The sequence below is a fragment of the Notechis scutatus genome, chromosome 1, assembly GCF_049901735.1.
Source record: "Notechis scutatus isolate UNSWTSFEM ecotype Mainland chromosome 1, rNotScu1.2, whole genome shotgun sequence".
NCBI classification, from domain to species: Eukaryota; Metazoa; Chordata; class Lepidosauria; order Squamata; family Elapidae; genus Notechis; species Notechis scutatus.
This window is the reverse complement of record NC_142009.1, coordinates 30,876,435-30,897,793: the sequence shown is the minus strand read 5'-3', so window position 1 is coordinate 30,897,793 and position 21,359 is coordinate 30,876,435. Positions and strand designations below refer to the sequence as shown.

General features: G+C 40.0%; 1 protein-coding gene across 1 annotated transcript in view; it reads left to right on the top strand.

The window, feature by feature from the left end:
• The first annotated feature begins 305 nt into the window (after positions 1 to 305).
• Positions 306 to 21,359, top strand: part of XKR6 (XK related 6) — a 178,750-nt gene continuing 157,696 nt past the window's right edge. Inside the window, exon 1 of the mRNA XM_026671474.2 lies at positions 306 to 1,027. Coding sequence (XP_026527259.1) covers positions 315 to 1,027 — 713 coding nt within the window. The 5' untranslated portion in view covers positions 306 to 314. The remainder of the gene's footprint in view (positions 1,028 to 21,359) is intronic.

Genomic DNA, 21,359 nt, shown 5'->3' with positions numbered 1-21,359 from the left:
GAATGGGGGCCCCGGTTGGTCTTTAGCGCCTCCCTCCTCTCCCGGAAGCGGAGGGGAAAGGAGGAGGAGGAGGAGGAGGAGGAAGCGGTGGGTGGTGGGGAGGGCATCCCGAGCCCTGCGGCCGGAGGGGCCCGGGTGGAGGGCGGGAGGAGGGCGGGCGGGAGGAGGGCAGGCAAGAAGGAAGGGAGGACGGACGGGAGGGCAGCGGGAAGCGGGCAGGCGGGAAGCGGGCTGCCGGGCCGGGCAGCAAGGGGGGAGCCTGGTGGTGGCGGTGGCGGCGGCGGCGGAGGCGGCGGCGGCAGGCGGCGGAGGTGATGGCGGCCAAGTCGGACGGCAGCGGCTTCTCGCAGCTGCACAACCTGGACGACCTCCCGCACCACCATGCCGCCGCAGCCGCGGCCGGCCCGGGAGGCTGCGGCGGCGCGGGGGACGAGGCCGGGGGCAGCAGCTCCATGCACATCTGCCATTGCTGCAACACGTCATCCTGCTATTGGGGCTGCCGGAGCGCCTGCCTACGGAGCCTGCTGGGCCGGGCCGGGGGGTCGGCCTCGGGGGGCCCGGGTGGCGGCACCGACCCGCTGGACCCGGCCGACGGGCAGCCGCCCTCGCCCTCGGCGGCGGTCGTGGCGCTGGCGGTGGAGCGGCCGTGGCTGGACTGTCTGTGGATCGTGCTGGCGCTGCTGGTGCTGTTGGGCGATGTGGGCACCGACCTCTGGCTGGCCCTGGACCACTACGGCCGGCGGGACTACCTGTGGTGTGGCCTGACTCTGGCCTTCGTCCTCCTGCCTTCGGTCTTGGTGCAGATCCTAAGCTTCCGATGGTTCGTGCAAGACTACACCGGCGGAGGCCTGGGAGCCGTGCAGGGCCTCACCAGCCGCGGCCCTCCCATGATGGGCTCGGTCGGAGCGGGCCGTCGGGCTGGCCCGGGACATCACGCCGCCCCTCCCGGCGCACAGCGCCTCTGCAGGCTTTCCGTCTGGATCTGGCAGACTGTTATCCACCTGCTGCAGATGGGACAGGTCTGGAGGTAAGGCGGGAGGGGCAGGAAGGCAGCGAGAGTGAGAAATGGGGCGGGGGAGGCTGCCTGGAAGGGATGAAAGGGGTACGGAGGTCTACGGCCCTGTCTCGCCCCAGGCGGCGGAAGGGTGACCTCCAAGACTGACTGAGTACACTCAAGAAATGCATGGCTGCTGGAGAGGTGCAAGGCCCTGTCCCCAGTTTGCAATGAAGAATTGTAAGTGTGGCTGCTGGGTGGGGAGATGCCCCCTTTTCTAGATTTGGGGGGGGGAGAGGTGGAAAGTCTGCGCTTATTTTCCCTACAGAGATTTTGCTGAGGGAGGGGGAGATGGGAGGCAGGCAAATCTTCCAGATGCCCTGTGAGGTAGGAGGATTCCTAGGAGTGTGGGACTCTCTCCAGAAAGACGAAATATGCGTATGCAGGAATGACCAGGGAGTGGGAGAAGAACGTCTCCAGTCTCCCAAATCTCAGGCAGAGCTAGGCAATCTCGTATTCTTATTCAAAAGCTTATGCCAAGTGACGTAAGGGAATGCTCAGTTGCGTGAAACAGAGCCAGCCACTGAGGCCAAGACAGGATTTCTCTTAAAATCTTTTATGTTGGGGGAGCAGCATTGCATGTGTATGCTTTCGGTACAACCACTGAAGAAATGGAACAGTTTAGTGCAATCTGGAGCTCTTTGGATTTACTGGACTTCATCCCCATAATTCCCAGAGAACTTGGGTTTACTGGATGATCTCTCTCTCTCTCTCTCTCTCCCTCCCTCCCTCCCTCCCTCTGTCTATGTGAGGGGGGGATGTAATTCAATAGTCTGGTGTAAGGAAGTCTAAAATAGAGAGGAACAACTTGTAGTCACCTCCAAGAATTCAGTTGTATTGTCCCTGTTTGGGTAAAGGAAGCACAGGCACATAATATGCACAAACCAGCCAACAGGGTGCTGCAGAAAAAAAGGGAGCTTTTTTGGCCATCTAGATCTTGTCTACCCTCTTAGGAAACTAATAAGATCACCTCTTAGAATTAACTACTGTAGTTGGGATATTTGAAGAAGAAACAGTATTATGCTCTTCTACAGTATTTTTAGGTCCTAAAATATTTTTCACCCCTGTGGAAAACCTGAAGTCATCCCCTCAAAGAAAACCTGTGGACAGAGTGCCTACAGGAAAGATATTTCAATCTGGAATAACTGAGATGCTTAAAGCATGACCAAAAAAGAAATCACAACACTGAGATATTTGGCCAAGGATTACATTTTAATCAGAAAAGATCCTCTGGTTATCATCTAAAATAGAGTTGGTTCATCTGGTACCTTCCAGATGTCCTGGATTCCCCTCCAAATTAGAGAAGCTTTTCCCAGCCTGATATCTCCAGATGTTTTTGTTCCCCCCTACTACATTCTAAAATTACCTTGTTTGTTGGCTTTGTTCGCTACAATGAATATGAGGTAGAAAAATCTGAATGTTCTTCAGACTCTGGCATGATAAGATAACAGAAAAAAAATGCATTAAGAGAATATCATTTTAAATCCTTTACAGTTGAGAAATAAGAAGAACATCCGACATCTCTTCCTTTAGATGATAAAGGAAGTTCTCCTAGGACTACATCTCCTAGGACAATAATCTTTCATTCTGGATCATCTTTACCAGAAATATGTATCTTACCTTTTTAAATTGTAGGTATGAATGTCCCAATGATGATGAAAACTGAGATAAGACCAAGACCTAGTGATGTAACATTTTGTAGATTGGTGTCGTCCAGATATATTAGGAATGGAATTGCCATGATGGCCAGGAATTGCAATCCCAACATACATGGAAGGCATTATAAAAGAAGAAATTACCACATTTGATTGAGCTGTTGACAATCACTCATACTAGAGTATGTTGGAGAAAAGCAAGTTCTCTCTTTCCTGCTCTACCAAGAAGGCACTGTAGAGATGAGAATGCAAACTTCCTTCCTTGCTTCCTTGAGAATAAGTCCCATTGAACACAATTTGATTTGCTGAATAAATGAACACAGTAGTTAAGGATGCGAAGTATTTTTCACTGTAGAAGGCAATTCTAGGCCTCGATGCTGGAGGACAGGGATAGACAGGGGGAGGGGGGTAGAAATGTATTTGCACTTCTAAAAATAAAAATGAAGATCAATAAGTGGAGTGAGGGGAGGGGGCAGACTTCCTCAAAAGGATCCATAAAACCTGAGGTGGCTAGATTAATTTTCTAATCTAATATAGGACCAAGTTGAAACTGAAAAGCAATTAGTTCCATAATGCATGAATAACAAAGTAAAGCCACTGATGAACTTGTTTTCCCAAAGCAGTATGGTTTAATGACAGAAAAATGTATTTTCGTGTGCTATGCATATAAGGACTGGCAAAAGGAATGGCTCAGGGTTGGGTCAGATACACAAGATTTATGCATCATTTTCCCCATATATATCCAGTGATGGTCAGGTTTATAAACTGATTAACTATATCGTGACTATGACATTAGACTCCCTCCTCCCTTCTCTTCCACCCAGGCTTCCTGAAGGTAGAATATTGAAAAGGAGGTCGATGCCCGTGCCTGGCAGAGGGGGAGCTCTAGAATAACTCTGATTTCTTTTTTCAAGAGAGGAACTATGGGAAAAGATGCAGAAGGTGTCCTGGAGAGACCTTTGCTAAGAGAGGAAGCCTTTGCAGAAACAAGGCAACTGGGAGAGCCTTTAGCTGCCTCAGAGTCTGCTTGATCTGCATGTATGTGCACCTATAAGCATGCACACAGGTGCACAGACCGATCCAGAGCATTTTGCAAAAAGGGTTCACAGCAGGATACCAAAATGAACGAGGATTTTACTTGAGTTGTTGTGAAGCCATCAAAGTGCATAAGATGCCTTGGGGATGGCATCAATCCAAAGAGTGGATTGGCTTATATAAGCTAATCAAACAAGATAAAATAAAGTTTGAGAAAGGAAAGGATTTGAAATCCCCTTTTGAAGATGAAAATGTGTGTGTGTGTGTGCAGCGTGCACGTGCCTTTGTACATGTATGAATAGGTATGTTTATATATGTGAAATTAACAACTGGAATAAACTGGATCTTTGCAATATGATGGGAAGGGGGGGGTGTAAGAAATTAAATGGAGTGTGAAGAGATATGTTCACTTAATGAAGATCCTTTTCAGTGAAATCATGTGGGTAAAACAGGCCAGGTGGGGTTAAATTGCAGACGGGTTGGACCAGTTTCCTTCCCAAAGCATTGCTTTGATAAAAGATGATGTTCAAATGAGTTGGAAGGGTTAAAGCAGTTCCTGAGGAATTTGCTTTGAACCAATTTAAAATGGAGGCAACCTATTTGAGTAGCTTGGGGGGGGGTTTAAAATCCGCTTGATGCTGGTGGGGAAAAACAGTCAAGGAAAAAAATGAGATACACAGGAAAGATTAGGGAGGGGGGGAGTAAGGGAAGGAAAACACCCGCCTAAGCATGTGTGGGTAGCTTGTATGAAACTGCAACCTGGGAAATATGCCGGTGAAGTCATACACTGCAACAGAATAAATTTCTTGCTTTTTCAAAATGTCATTTGCACTGCTTTATGGCAGGCGGTCTCCTCTCTCCCCCCTCCCTCTCCCTCTTCCTCTTGCATGTTCTAGCACAGAACATGATGTATGCAAGCAGGGCAAGGTTGTAACAAGAGATTTCAATTTTGCCTGTACCATGAAAGATGGATTTGTGCCCAAATCATTTCTCTCCCTCCTTCCCTTACACATCCAAATATCAACCATATAAGCTGAGGCAGCTGCTGGAGGGAAATGCATGTGTGCTTTGCAATTTACCCATCTCTTTTGGCAGCTGTGTATTGAGATGGGAATTAGAGTGTATTTTCTAGGGGTAGGCTGAGGGTTCTTATACTTGCTCTGTCACTAAATAAACATCTCCGGCATACTGGAAGATGCCGAATCATTGGGAAAGGTGGGAATGGAAAGAAGCAACGGATTGTACTTGAGAAATAGAACTGCACAGGTCTTATTCTGCCGAAACAGAGGAAATGTAGGGTCTTGCTTAACCCTTGCCCATTTCTGAAGCTCTAAATGTTCTTTGGAGCCAAGTGGGATCTAAGAAAGGGCTTTGCCAAATTGTGCTCTCTGTAATGAGGATTTGTATCTAAAATCGGAATATGTCAAAGATTTCCTTCAGGATTAGTGCAGCAACATCTGTTTGGGGGCCTCACACAGCTGTCAAAAGTCTATTGAACAAATACTTAATCACCAACAACCTTTTGTGAGAGTCATTTAATATATTATTCTTTAAAAATAAATAAATGACGCCGTTCCTCTTGCTGTTATGGCCGTCATTTGAATTACTCCTGAATGCTATGGTGGGACTAATCCAGCAAGACAGCATGCCAGAAGCTGAATTATTGCTTGTTGGACTGGGGAAATGTTTATGTTTGGAAGGATTTATTGGAAGGGTGAAGTAACTCACTGTAAAATGGCCCATATCAAGTTGGCTTCTCTTCATAAGAATGGACATAGATGTGGATCTTATAAGACATTTGTGAAATATGTCCTTTGGTCTGTAAATTTTTTGAAAAGGAATCAATTTGAAGAAACAACAACAAAAAATTAATAAAGTATGTAATAGTGGTCCTAATAGGTGGCAACGTCTAGCTGACCTTGACTGATTTCAAAAGCTAAACAGAGCTAAACCTCATTAATTCTTGGGTGGAAAACCACCAAATAATACCAGACCTGTAGGCTAGAGGGAGAAGTTGAAAATGTCTGAGAATAAAATAGCAGTAAACTATATACTGTTGCCACAAAAAATTATTTGGACACATTTATTTAGTTCCCAGGGTCAAGTTTGCTCAAAAGTGTCCTTATCTAAATGACGCTAGAGAAAAACTAATGGAACCTTCCAATTTGACCTTAGTTTATTTATAGTTTCAGCACATGCCCCCCCCCATAGCAAAATGGTAATAGAATTTTTCCCGATTATCTGACACTGATAAGTTAATTGCATGAGGCCAAGGAAAGACTTGGGTTTTTTTAAAAAAGGGCTTTGCATAACGTCATATAAGGCTAAAATTGGGCTGAATAATTTGTATTTCAATATATTATGGGAAATTCAGCTATTGTTTTATATTGCTATGTGAACTAGACCATCATGTAAAGTCATAATAAAGTTAATTTAGGTATAAAATGCATACACAGCAATTGTGAGCATTAAATCCAACTGAATATTTCTCACTACAGTTGAAGCATTGTGGCTGCTTACTTTTGGCAAGTCATTTCATTTGGACTGGAGTGGACAAATTTATGCAAATAAAAAGATCTTGGCTACATGTCAGACAGTGTCTGGAGAAATTTGAAAATAATTACATTTTATTTTGTGAAACTAACCCTGATTGGACAAAGTGATTTTTCATAATTTTGTCAACTACTTGATTTAGTTAAAGATTTTTTTAAAATTGTTTTTGCAACTACTAGATTGCAGCAAAGATTGGGGTGTTGTACATCTCAGATAATCCTAGCGAATAAGATGCAGGAATGAGATCTGCATGATGCTGTAATTCAGGTATGTCTGAGATATGAAACAACTTGTCATGTCATCTATCAGTCTACTTATTGGAAGAGTTCAGTTGACTTTGGATGAAGTAATGGAAAGAGACAGCTGAGAGACAGGATGTCAACCCTGGCCTATGATGATCGTTATGATTTTATCATTTTGTTTCATTTCCAAGAACATGCTTTGGTCGCTGGCAATTGTTTCAAATAACCATATGCAAGTTTTTGCAGTTTTGTGTCCTGCTCCTCTAAGGCAAACTTCCCTTAATAAAGATGACTTTGTATATTTATACATTGGCTGAAAAAGTGTTTTAGATACAAGTAGAAATTTTTCCCAGTTTTCCCATGAAATCCTAGCAACTGAATTTGGGATAATTTGCATAAATTTCAACTTCTTTATTAGTGAGCTGTAGTCAATTTCAAATACAAGGAGTATATATCAAATTGAATCATCTCCTTGTTGTATAAAAATGTAGTGCTTCCCTAGATTGATAATCTCCAAATACATTGGCCTATAACTTCCACCATTTCCAGGGAACATGAACGTATGGATGTGGCTCAAAACTTTGCAAGATACCATATGAATGATGATCAACCCAAATACAGTTGAAATAGCAGTCTTTCACAGCCTAAGATGGAATGCTACTAATTAAATCTGAGTTCTTTTGCTTACAAACACATGTTCAACTACAGAATACAGAACTATGACTACAATTCTTGATCCAATGTGTGTTTACATTTCAAACAAAGCTTTTAGTGTTTTGTAGTGCTGGAAGTCTTTTTTTAAAAAATCCTATAGTGGAGTACTCTGAAGATGTATTGCCTATCTTACTTGTGTACCTGATTTAAATATGTTTAAAAATGGATAGGAGAAACCCATCCAAATACTTCAGGCATTTTATAAATTAGTGCTCCAAAGTCTAGACAAAGATGGAATTGTAAGGGGTCACAAGGGAAATTCTGCTTACTTTTACTGGATTGTAAGCTAATTGGGACGCCTGCTTCTTGCTTATTGACAGTTACTTGTTGAGACCAAAAACTCTTTGGATATTCAATACCCCTGTGAAGGTTCCCCAGTTTGAGATAGAAGTAGGAGGATGAGATGCTGCACTCAGCAGAAGTTTTCTCATGTGAGATTAGATTGCAAATAATTAACAGGTTTATTTAGGCAGATGAGATTAAAATGTATCCCATACATTACACAATATTCCAAACTTTTTTTTTGCACCGCTGTCTTTTCAAGTTTGCTTTTTGATCCAATAATGTTCATTGTATATGAAAATGTACATATGCAAATGTAAAAAATATTCTATTATGGAGATTTGTATTCCGCATGCTCTACCTCCATGAAGAGCAATTGAAGCATACATATGTCAAAAAAGATATTACTGTATGGATGTAATTTTGTTAAAGAAACATGGAGTTAATTATGAACTAAGCAATGGGGGCAGGGAGGGAGAGAGAGAGAAGGAGGGAGGGAGTAGAACAGAGAGAGGGAGAGGAGAGGGAGAGAGGGAGAAGAAAATATTTTCTAAGAAACAAAGCTGAGCCCAATGTCTGTAGAGATTCTCAGTCATCCAGGTCATGGTTGTCCCAAAGGTCTTTTTTCAAAAGCCAACTGCCTTTCTTGTTTTCCCTTTGAAGACAAAGGGGGATGGATACAACACCACCTATCTCTTGTTTGTTAACACAATCCTTTCAGCAGTTCTAAGAAGGTTCCACAGCTATTTGCGCTATTCAGGTCACTGTGAGGGCATAGATAAACTTCCAAGTGGCCTCAATGACTCTCAGGGAGAGTGCTAACCACCTGATGAGTGCAAGGACCATAAATCCTTCCATTCTTCATTATTCAGTCAGAACCAAAGAAGTTTCTTGGATGACAAGTGAAATGTTTTCAAGGAAAAAAGAAAGTCCAATTGCTTTTTGAAAAAGCACCTTTGGGGCAAAGGTGAGCCCAATCTCTCCATGACTTTACAGATACTGTAATAATTCAGCTCTTTCAAGTGGGCCTGGGTGCAATACAGAATCCAGCATAGTTGAATCAGGATTAGTATAATCTGGTTTCTGTTAGTAATCCTTGTCAATTGATGACTTGTAACAATTGTTGCTAGCTGAAGCCCTCATACTCCCTTCAAGAAGAAAACTGCAAAGGACATGTTGCAGTAGACTAGTTGATAGAAATTCAATTTCGGAATGTCCGTTTGTCCATTTCTGGCAGGTGAAGGTTAAAAGTTGTCCTATTTGGCTAAATCAAGATGATGGTTGGTAGCTATAATGAGATTGGGGGAAGGTGAATGAAGCATTATGAAAAGTTTATAAAATGAATTTGAAGAGGGTGAATAAGGAAAATGATTCCTTCTTAAAATGCTGCTGTGGCAGAACCAAATAAATATTTATTCCCACTTCAAATCATTAACAAATATTTTCATAACTAAAAATTATGACAGAAGTATAAAATTTTCCTATGTAGTATTTAGCATTTTTATTCATTCTTCTGTATATTTTAATAGTATACCAATGGGCCAAGTAAGATGCATAATTAAACTGTAGGACTGCCAACAGTATGAATTGCTTTGGAAAATAATTAGGTTTCTTGGCCAGCTAGTTATACGTGGATGGCTACTAGCCATCATTGGCAAAAATGCAGCCTTCATATTGAGAGGTTTTGGTGCACTGACTGCCAGATATTATTGATTAATGGGACAGTTGTCACTACCTGCACTTCCTATGAACTTTCACCTGAGTTTTGCCTGCCCGTCTTGGAGACAGAAGTCTGAGTTGAGTGGACTACTAATTGTGCATGGAGAAGTCTTTTTCACAAGTAGAATTTCGAGAAGCCATCAAAGAATCTACTTGAATACTGCTTATGTGGAGAGAACATTGTCTTTCAAAGTCTCTGTAGTCTCTGTGTGTCTGTTTTGAAGCCTTATCTGAACTTCTGACTCTGCAGGTGTGTACATAGGAGGCCTTTCCATTGGGACTGTTGCCACAACAAAGTAGCTGTGTTGAGATTCAGCTCCTTGATGCTCTGAGCAACAGGTTCAGAAAAATGAACAGTTTTAACTAGTTCCTAACAACAATACCACACTGCTTCTCTGCTGGTGATCATTTCAATCTTTGGATCAAATGGGAAATTTGTCCAAGTAGCTAAAAAGGTCTCCTTCCATCTGCATTATTTGATATTAAACCCTTGAGTCCACAGTGGACATATTAGCTAATTTAATTTATTTCACTATTGGCATGAGATTCAGACTGAATTTTTTTCCACTGGCTTAAAAAAAATCAATTTCCATTGTAGGGAAAAAAAAGAATCTGAATAATAGACTATATTGTTCTTTCTCATACTTTCTAGGAATAATCAGTAGAAAAACTTCTATTATTGTTGTTGTTGTTTTGATTTAGACATTACCCAACTTCCAAATGGCATTGAAAGTACTAAATTTTCTAATAATTTTATTTACACTGAAACAAATCCATTAATGGGACTTTTCCCATTCCTTCTATCCTAATGGAAAAATTAAGCATTAAATACAAATCCAGATATATATTTTTTACCATATATCACAGGGTGAAAGAAGAGCAGAAAGGTCCTTGAATGGACAAATGAATAACATAATGGAGGAAATTGCAAATTTAGCTCAGATAACCAACTATTGCCTGATGATTAGGGGTTGACCTGTATCATAACAAGTGTTCGGCTCAGAAGCAAAAGGTAGCTAAACATGCTTGAGAATTGTATTTCATTTGGACCTAACTTACCTGATTCACACTTAAATTCTTTGAACTTTCCGTAAATGCTTTAACTATTTACATCAGGATCACATAATTTAAAATCCTAAGACTGCAAGAGACCAGCAATACTTTTGTATCCTAAGATATAGAATATAAATCCTAAAGATTTAAATCCTAAGCGTCTGTCCAAAATGTATTATTCATCTGTGATTTTTATATGACAGAAGGGACAAATTAAGAAACATAGTGAATAATCGCATTTATTATATTTTTCCTACATGCAAATATTTTTTATAGTGAAAAACAATAGGAACAGAATATATAATCCAAAATAAATTCCAGAGGGAAACAACCAGCAGTTAAACAATTTTAAAAAAATCCACAAGGGAATTTCCACAACCATCCATTCTGACTGAGGGACTGAGGACAGACTCAGATTTTAAAGATTAACTTAAAGAAGGCCAGGGTGGGGGACCAGGAGAATTTCTGAGTGTGATAGTATCCTAGGTAATACATGCCAGGCGGTGTGAATAACATACCTTCCTCCAATTCTTCTCTTTTTTTTCCTTCATAGAAATGGAACCCTATGAGATAGGATGGACTGAAAGTACATGGCTCAGAATCAATCACGTATCCTCCACACAAGCTGAATGCTGCCTTGAATCTAGGTCTCTTCAGTCTCAATGCAAAACTTCACTACGATACACTTTAATTGAAATTTCATCTCTCTGTCAAATAAATCTAATATAGTTGTCACATAAACTCCTATCCCATCCACTTTGGGGAATGTAGCCCCACCATATAATTAGGATATAAGTGTAGCCTTCAGGCTGACAAATGGTGTACTTTTCTGACTTTTAGTTTTAATAAGTGATCTGAGGGTTGCTTTAACATCTGTTATCATTTTCCTTTAACAATTACATAGTAGCTTGTAGGAGTTGAAAATGTTTTTCCAGAAGCATCTCAAAATGCTTCAGGATGGTATATCGACTTGTGCCATCATAGAGGACTATGTCAGTAGTAATATCAGTAAAACATGGTTGCCACAGTCATGTTTTAAGAGTTTCTTCCTTGGTACATTTCCATCATTGCTTTAAGACCGGATTTACTAATCTGAGTGTGTGAATGTGTGGGACACCTATCACATGTAAATTCCTTACCAGGGATATCCAGGAGTGTGATCAGAATTTATGGCGTTAGAGGGAATATCCTGTTTCCCTTGTTAATACTGTCTAGCATTCTGTGTTCAATGTAGAGACATTTTTAGATTTTGCTTTGTTTAAGGTTCTTACTTCATTACCTCACTTGTTAAACTTACATGGTTGATATATAGCTGGAATTTCACTTTCCTTCCTCTATATGTAATTGGACTTTTATACCTCTGATATAAAGAAGATACTGCAAATATAAACTGCCATTTCTTTTTAATAAATTTATTTATTTTATTTGTATTCACTTGAATTGCAGCATACCTTTTACCTTGAAGTTCAAGCCTTTGTGCCTCTTGCCCACATTTTATCATCACACCAAGATTCTGAAATAAGTTAAGTTGACAGATGATAGCTGACTTTGATAGTTGAATGGGTTTCTCCAGTTCTGTCCAGCAAGTGGACTGGATACCTATAATTCTTATTGTAGTCCTGGACAATAAGTTAGTTCTTGTCCTGCCTACTTTTGTAGTTCTTGTTGTAATCTGGATAACATGAATTAGTCTCCGTGTGCATGAGAGATGTGTGATGTGGTTTACGTTTTAAGGCACAGCTTAGAGATGGCATCAAGATACTGTATTAGTTAACACTGTCTTCCAAATTCATATGGAGAGGGGATTTGCTTTGAAAAGGGAAAATCCATGGTGAAATTAATGTTTAATAGCTTTGAAACTGCATTTTCTGAAGACTTGTTTGCTTGTCTGCCTGTTTTGTATTTGAGCCTTGTTATGTGATAGGTGATCAATTGTATTTCATTCTGATGAAGATAGCAGCTAAAACTGCAGGGAATGTGGTTACATTTAACCCAGATTATAGCATGACAGATTGAAAGCGGCCCAGGGCAGATGCTATGTGTAATGTAAAATCTGTTTAATCATACAGTAGATACGAAGAACAAGGGTTTACAATCTTTTGCATAGAAAGCATGTGCTTTACTTAGTTTCAACCTTTTCCTGTTGGCTAAATTGCCTGGCTGATATAACTGTGTCCCTTTGGTCAGTCTAGACTCCTGGCAACTTCATAGACAAATCCATGCAGTTTCTTTGGCAGCACTTTTGCATGTGGTTTGTCATTGCCTTCTTCCTAAGGCTGAGTAACTGGCTCAAAGTCACTCAGCTGGCTTCTTGCCCAAAGCAGGACTAGAACTCACTGTGTCTGGGCTTCTAGTCCAATACTGTTAACCCCTACTCAAACATGCCCATTAATTCCTATATCTGGGCAAACAGGCTGTGGCTGAGGGGCAATTGTTTGTTTCATGATTATATTTTCAAACAAACCACATAAATGAATCATATTAACATGATGATCTGGTTCATGCGTTGTGCTAGGCCAGCATTTGGTTCCTCCCTTATGCTGAATGATAACATAATCCAACTCCTAGGCAAAATTTTGGAGTTTATGGGCATACAGAGAATGTTGAGAACACTTGTAAACTTTCACAGAACGTTTGTCGAGGGAGAGAGATTCTAATTTATAAAGAGGCTATACTCACTATCCATTTATCAGAAAGCAAACTGATAGGACTAGTATAACCTCTAGCCTTCCTGCCCCCCAGGTAATCTTTCTTGCCACCCAGTTTACCTCTTTTCCCCTTTTCTGGTCAGTTGTTATACCTATAGTGCTGTGTACTATTGCTTTTGAAGAAGTTTAATTGTGTTCTTTGGGCCTGGAGACATTCTTGATAAAGACGCTCCAAAGCCCCTGCATCTGATACTATATATTAAAGAGCCTTGGTGGCGCAGTGGTTAGAGGGCAGTACTGCAAACTATTTCTGCTGACAGCCAGCTGCCTGCAATTTGGCACATCGAATCTCACCAGGCTCAAGGTTGACTCCGCCTTACATCCTTCTGAGGTGGGTAAAATGAGGACAATTGATGGGGGCAATATGCTGATTCTGTAAACTGCTTAGAGAGGGCTATAAAGCACTATAAAGCAGTATATAAGTCTAAGTGCTATTGCTATATCAGTTTCTACTCTCATTTCATTTCCAAGAATGTTAACAGGTTTAAAAATATCATTAGAATAGAGCAGTGAGACACTGGTTCCCAGAAATACAAAACAATCTACCCCAGGGGTGGGATTCTACCTGGCCGGACTGGTTCTATAGAACTGGTTGTTACGATTCTGTGCAGTTCGGAGAACTGGTAAATCGTGCCACTGGCTGGCCCTGCCCCGCCCAGTCACTTTTTACCTGGCATGTGCGCCATCCAGCTTGCCTGCGTTGTGTCTTCGCCTAATTTTTGGTAAGTTGCCATTTTTCTATCATTATGGATTTTTCAGGGGAGCTGGGTCTTTATGTATCCAAAATATGATCATTTGAGCCTGGTCATTTGTACCTCACATGAGACTCTGGATTGATTTGTTCTAGGACTCATTTGTCTTTTCTCCTTGGCTATCCAGGGCAGCCTCAGTTTTCTCAACATGAAAGCTCAAAAGCATCAGTATTTTTTCTATTCTGCTTTTTCAACTTTCACTTCCATTGTGTCACACAGAAAGTTCATTTCCTGCATTATTTTGATCTTTATAGGTTTATACTCAACACAACATTTTACTGTATTTTCCAAGACGTTTGTTACTATCTTACCCAGTGATGGGCTACAATGTATTTTTTTAACTACTGCTTCCTATTATTGTTGATAGTTGACCCTGAAAGGCAGAAGATAACCTACCATTTTAGCATTTTCATTATCAGTGTTAAGGCTGGTTGCTGTACTTGTTGTCATTACTTTTCTTCTTTATATAAAATCCTGGTCCTTTTTTTTCAATATTGACTTTGATCATTACAACTTCCAGAGCATTTTCAGCTATCAGAGCATCATCAACATAGTGCAAGTTATTGATGTTTTTTCCTCATTGGCTATCATTAGCTTCAGCAGACTTTCCTCCCTTACTATAGGCAAGCATCATCTGGCAGAAGACTTGAATGTGTTCTATTATAGATTTGAGAAAAGATCACCAACAATAGTCAAATCTCCTACACCTATCTCTAACCCTCTAGGCCTCCCACCTCTGGTAATCTTAGAAAAATATGTGCAGGGTCTGTTTCATAGGCAAAAAGATTGAAAAAGCACCAGGCCTAGATGGAGTAACTCCTTCTTGCTTGAAAACCTATGCTGATCAACTGGTTCCTATCTTCACACACATCTTTAATAAATCACTGGAGATACGCTATGTCCCTTCTTTCTTCAAATGCTCTACTGTAATCCCGGTTTCCAAGAAGCCCTCTATCAAAGTGCTGAATAATTACAGACCAGTTACGCTGACCTCTGTAGTTATGAAAACCTTTGAGAGGTTAGTGTTGGTCCACTTGAAAAGCATCATGGATCTACTGTTAGATCCTTTGCAGTTTGCCTACCAAATTAATAAATCAGCAGATGAGGCTATCAATATGGCACTGCACTGCATCTTGAAACATCTTGAATTCCTGGGGACTTTTTCATGGGTCCTCTTCATAGACTTCAGTTCAGCATTCAATACTGTCATTCCAGAAATTCTTCACTCCAAATTGATTCAACTAACTGTTCCTGTCCATACTTATAAATGATTATTACCTTTTTGACAGAAAGGAAGCAACAGGTGAAACTAGAGGAAATCACATCAACACCCTGTCAATTTGTACAGGCATCCTCCAGGACTGTGTGTTTTTTCCATTAGTTTTCTCTGTTTATGCCAATGACTGCATTTCTAAGGATCCGTCTGTTAAAGTACTGACATTTGCAGATAATACAACGGTCATTGGTCTCATTCAAGATGGTGATGAATCTGCATATAGATGGCCTTATGGTGTAGCCAGGAAAATCTGCAGCTGAACATACTTAAAACTGTAGAGATGAGAGTGGATTTCAGGAAGAACCCCCCTACTCTATCGCTGCTTACTATATCTGTCAGCACAGTATCAGCAGTAAAATCCTTCAAGTTTCTGGACTCTAGAATTTGAAATAGACACCAAACATTAGAACCATCACTAAAAAAGCACAACAAAGAATGCTTTTCCTGCATCAACTTAGGATTCAGACTGCCCCAAGAGTTGATAACAGTTCTACAGAGGAATTATTTAACTGTCATCTGTATTTTGATAACTGTCTGGTTTGCTACAACAACTAAACAGGACAGGTACAGGCTCCAATCAATAGTTAGGTCTGCAGAAAAAACAATTGCAAACAGCCTGCTTTCCACTGAGGACCTGTACATTGCACGAATCAGAAAGAGGGCTGAGAAAATATCTACAGACCCCTCACATCCTGGACATAATCTATTTCAACTACTCACAGAATGGCGCTATACGGCATTGCATGCCAAACATCTAGATCAAGGGTCCCCAACCCCCAGTCCATGGACTGACATTGGGCTGCAGCATGCCAGAAACAAGCCTGCACAAACAAGTGAATCCCCATCTGCAGGATGCAGGCAGCACACAAACCAAACCCCCTCTGGTCCACGGAAAAACCTCTCTCCATGGAACTGGTTCCTGGTTCCCAAAAGATTGGGGGCTGCAGATTTAGACACCAGTACAGTTTTTTCCCTTGTGTCATCATTCTGCTGCTGAACACCTAATCTTCACAGGATTGTTTTATATCTAAGTATATTTACCTATATTGTACCTTTTCATCTTCTCTACTACCCGCTCTTATTGGTATTATATTATGATTATTATTACTCTGTGGCTTTGCATGTACTTTGCATATACCTTCTGCATTGGAGACAAATTCCAATTGTGTGTCTATTCACACTTGGCCAATAAACCTATTCCATTCCATTCCATTCCATTCCGTTCTACTCTACTCTACTCTACTCTACTCTACTCTACTCTATTCTATTCTACCCTACTCTATACTATTCAATTCTACTCTACCCTACACTACTCTACCTTACTCTACTCTACTTTTAAAACCATACTCATCCTTTTTACCTTTTACTCCTTCAATATATCGTCAGATTATAAATAGAAGAGAAAAGGAGAGAGGGTATAGCTTTGTCTCACTCACTCATTAGTCAGGTTTGCCATGTTCTGTCTGGACTGTGGCTCCCTATCCATGTCCCCACTGATCACAAATCAGGACATGAGATGTCCTGGGATTCCCATTTTTCTGAGCACATTGCACAACATGACATGACAACATAACTGAAGGCCCATATTAAGTTTTTCCTGGAGTTCTTTGAGTTTTTAAAGTAGCCACTGTGCATCAGCAATAATGTTTCTTGGTCTTTACTAAAATCAGATTGAATACCTCCTTTTCCATAAAGAATTAATCCGTGTTGGATGATCCTAAGCATTATTTTGCTCCTACCTGAAATTAAGGAAATCCTATTGTCTTAAGTCTCTTTTCCTTATTATTGCTATGTAGACTGACTTCTTCCAGCCTGTTAATAACAGTGTCATGCTGTAGATTTGCTGGCATAGTTGGGTCAGAAGCTTTCTGATTCTTCTTCTGTTGCTTGTATATATTTATAGATACTCCATCAGTTTCTGCAGCCTTCCAACTTAGAAATGATTGGAGAACAGATCAAACTTTATCTTCTAGTACTAGAAAATCTTGTAAGTAGGGAACATTTCCTAAGGCATCTTTGAAGTTGAACTCTCTATTACATAGAATTTCAGTGTATTCATCCATCTTTATTTCATCTTCTTTAGATCAGTTATTATTTGTGCATTAGTGTCCTTTAGCATATCAGTTCGAGGTTAGAACCACCTGAATTCAGAATACTTTTGGAAGTTCTTTTCCATGTTAGTTTCCATTTTCAATGTTTTGACAGATTACATTATAATATCACTTCTTGTCTCTTCTAACAGCTCTCTGAAATCATTTGTTAAGTTCCTTCTGAGATTTTGGTCACAGTTTCTTTCACCTTCCTGGCAATTTTCACTGTTTGTTCTGATATCCAGTTCTCTTTCTTCTCTTTCTTGGCCTTTGGCAGTCTCTTTTCACATTCGTTCTGAACAACTTCATTGATTTCATTTCAGAGTTCTTCTAGTTTCTTATCTATGAGGTTCAGGATATAAAAAGAATCCTCAGTGTTCTCCCTGAAAAATGGTGGGTTCAAGATTATATTGTGGAAACTGTTGGTTTTGTTCTTCAAATTTAGCTTGATTTGGAATTTAAACATGACTAGTTCATGAGCTGTTCCACAGTCAGCCCCTGGCTATTTAGCAAAGAAGTTGTAACTGAGATCTTTTATCTTTTTGTGCCAATAATATGTTCTGTTTGATTTCTGTGTATTTCATCTTATGATTCCCATGTGATACACTGGTTGTTGGAAGTCTATGTTATCAATGAAGAAATCACGGGACTGTTAGAATCTGATAAGTTGTTCTCCTGCTTCATTTCTTCTCCTTGGGCTTAGAAATAATCTAATCAACTTTCCTGCTTACTGCATCCAACATTGGCATTCCAATCTCCAAATATAACAGTGCACCTCATTGCATGTTCTGTTGATTTCAAATTGAATTTGACTTTAAAACTTGTCAACCTCCTCTATGTCTACATTGATTGAAACAGGAACTTCAATAAATGTCATATTAAAGGGTTGTCTGCAAAGTCTAATTGATATAATTCTGTCATTGACTGTGTTGCATTAAAGCTCTATCTTTGTTATAGCCTTCCTGACTATGTAAGCAGTGCCATTTCTTTCTTTCTTTTCATATCTTAAGTAGTAAACAGTATGGTCTTTTGATGGTAAATGTCCAGTTCCAGTCCATTGCATTTTACTGTTGACAATGTGTGGTCAATTCATTTCACCTTTCACTGTGTTGAACTTTCCCACTTTTACTCTTTTACATTCCATATCCCCAGTTTAATTCTGTCTTCAGATTCTCTTTTCCTGTATAGAGATAACAAAAACTAGATGTCCTTAAGAGCTTTAATCTAGTTGTGTCAAGTGCATGGGAAATCAGGCAATTCAAATTAGTGTAAGATTTATTGCAAGCTTAAGCTCTCTACAAGAATCTGGCCAACTGGCCATTAAGGGAAGATGGTGTGGGAGATAAGAAAGGCATTCATGGTGAGCCGGACTTAGATGTCTTGCAGGCACACAGGGACTTGTGACTTATGATATGTTTGAACTCCCCCCCCTTCAGTCTCAGCCTAGCCATCTCCTACAATTAGGAGTCTGAAAGATCTTCAACTATTCCTCGGCATCATGAGTGTTATCATCCAGCACTATGTCACCAATCTTGTCTGCCCATATGCTTTCCTTGGTGAAATACTGGAATGTTTCCCCATTGCCTTCTCCCATACAGCATAACATGATCTTTTCCCCATGATCAACCACTTTCAGCATCTTCCTGGGTAATGTATCTGCCTTCCTGCTTTAGCTGGGCAGTTTGGATAACCTGCACAACTTGAGTGAACCTCCTGGGAATACATACTCTTGGTATACACTCCTGGTATTCTTTGCTCATCTCTCCCAGGAACACACCATCATCGCTTCAATGGGGCAGCATAGCATGACCTGAGGGATTATAGTTGTCTCACAGATACATATTAATAGCCTAACTATTTCTTTATAGTCTCATTGGATGTGCATGTGTTCCTCTAGGAGAAAGCACACATGCTTAATCACATCAATTAAAGGCAATGTGTAAAGCCTGGTTGGTATTAATCATGAATAGCATTTATGTGTGGGTGTGAGAGAAAGAATCTGGTTTAACGTGCTACATTAAAAGAATCTGTTTGGTTATTTTATGGTTCAATATATTGCACCCACCCACCCAATTGATTAATTCAGTAACTTTTGAGTATAGTTAATTATATACTCCCTCCCTGTCTTCTCCAACACAGTACCCTATACATATATTGGGATGGTATAGGAATGGACCATGCCCCCCTCATTTAAAGTCACAGTGAAATGTACTTTGATTAACAAAAAATTGGAACATACGAGGGTTCAACATTTTGGATTTTTGAATGTGTGGGTGTATGTGTATGACTGTTTATGCCCCTGACATCCACTGCTAAGAAAAGAAAGCAATCAGATTTGCCCTCTCTAGCACCTCCATCAAGTTAGCTAGCAGTGTTAGAAACACTACCAGCCCACAAAAACGGCAGCCTTACCCAGCTACGGATGTCTTTAGGCTCTGGTTGGATGCTATCCCAGTTCTTTCTGAGCCGAGGAAACACTCAACAGATTGTTTATAAACAGAAAGCTTTTGACAAAATGCACACACAGTCTGACACAAACGAGGAGGTGGGAGGTGTTCCAAGAATAAAGTATATAGTAACTTTGAAAAATAGAGTGGGATCCAAACTAAAATCAGTTGATATTTCAGTTCCAGATAAATTTCTAAAGAGCCACAGGATCCAACCAGCAGCCATTGTCTTGAATTGTCAAATCTAGGATGCCTTGGTGAAGGCCATGGGGCTAGAATATGAGATCCTCTGCTTGCAAAGGGTATATCTAATGCTTGGGTGTGAATACGCATTTAAAAGCAACAATTCAAGATTCAGAGCTTTTTATTAGAGTAGAAGGGGTTTGGAGAAGTTGTGTAAGCTTTCAGTGTTACAAGAAAAGAAACAATTTAGATTATAGTTGGTACCAACTTCAATAAGGTTTGATATCACATGGAAAGAAACAATTGAAATAAGATTGTTACCAAGTCCTGAAAGCTTTCAATGTGCTAAGGAAAGAAATTATTTAGATGCATTGGATTTTGAGTCTCAAAAGCTTTTGATTTTTATAAAGAAATAAACACTTTTGATATATTTAGCCCCATGAGCATTTGATAGTCATAAAGAAAGAAACTGTTGGTTTCCCTTTGGCTCTGTCTATAAATGAGGAAAGAAACAATTTGGACAGGACCAGTAACTCTTAAATACTCTGAGGAGATAAAAAATTTGAAAGGTGGTTGGTGTTGTATTTTCTGAACCTTCAACATTAGGCTTTGGATTGAATGTGAAGCTCCTGCATTCAATGCCCTTTCCTGTGTTTTGGGGCTTCCTGTTTTCAGCAGATATAATTTTATCTGGTCATTACATGCAGCTTCAGAAATAGTTTATAGCAGATAACAAAATTAACAAACAAGCAAAGAAATGCAAATGTTTTCTATTAGGGACATGCTCACTGCATCTACAGTTCTTTCCCAGTGCCTCTCTCCAAGTTGCTGTTGACCCCTGGAGGAGGAGGAAGAGGAGGAGGAGATTGTTTCTAATAACCCATTGTAGCTATTTAGGTTCATGGTGAAAATATTTGCCTAGCTTCCTCATATCCAAAATCAACAAACTAAATATTGCACCTACCCTTGTTAGATTCTGAATCACTAGAAAATAATGATATTAAATAAAATAAAAATCCAATGCATAACTTTTTGGTAGACAATGTTTGTTTTGCAGATGCATCCATAATTACAAATAGTTGCCAATTGCCAGTAAGATAGCAATAACTCTTCAGATTTTCTGATGCAAACTATCATTTCTTAAATAAAATAACATAATTTTTGTATCAAGATTTCCAGCATGAAATTTATCAGAAAGAAATATAGCATTATTTAAGAGAAGGTTGGATTTACAAGATATTTAACTCACTCCATTACTCTTCCATCACATTTTTAAACCATTCTGTGGTTTAGATAACTAGAGCCTGTTTTGTTTTGGAGGAGGTCTCACACACTACAAAAATTGCTAGAATAATTTTATATTAGATACATATTCAATTTGTCATTTAGATCCTGCTTTGGAAGGAAAAAGCAAGATAAAGGTTTTCATGGTTGTCCCAAAGGTGCTTTTTCAAGAGGCAATTGGACTTACTGGTTTTTCTTTGAAGATGTTTTCTTTGAAGAAAAAAAACCACTTTTGGGACAACCATGACCTGGATGACTGAGAATCTCCATGGACAAGTTTTCATGGTATTTTGCTAAGTGTTTCTCCATCTA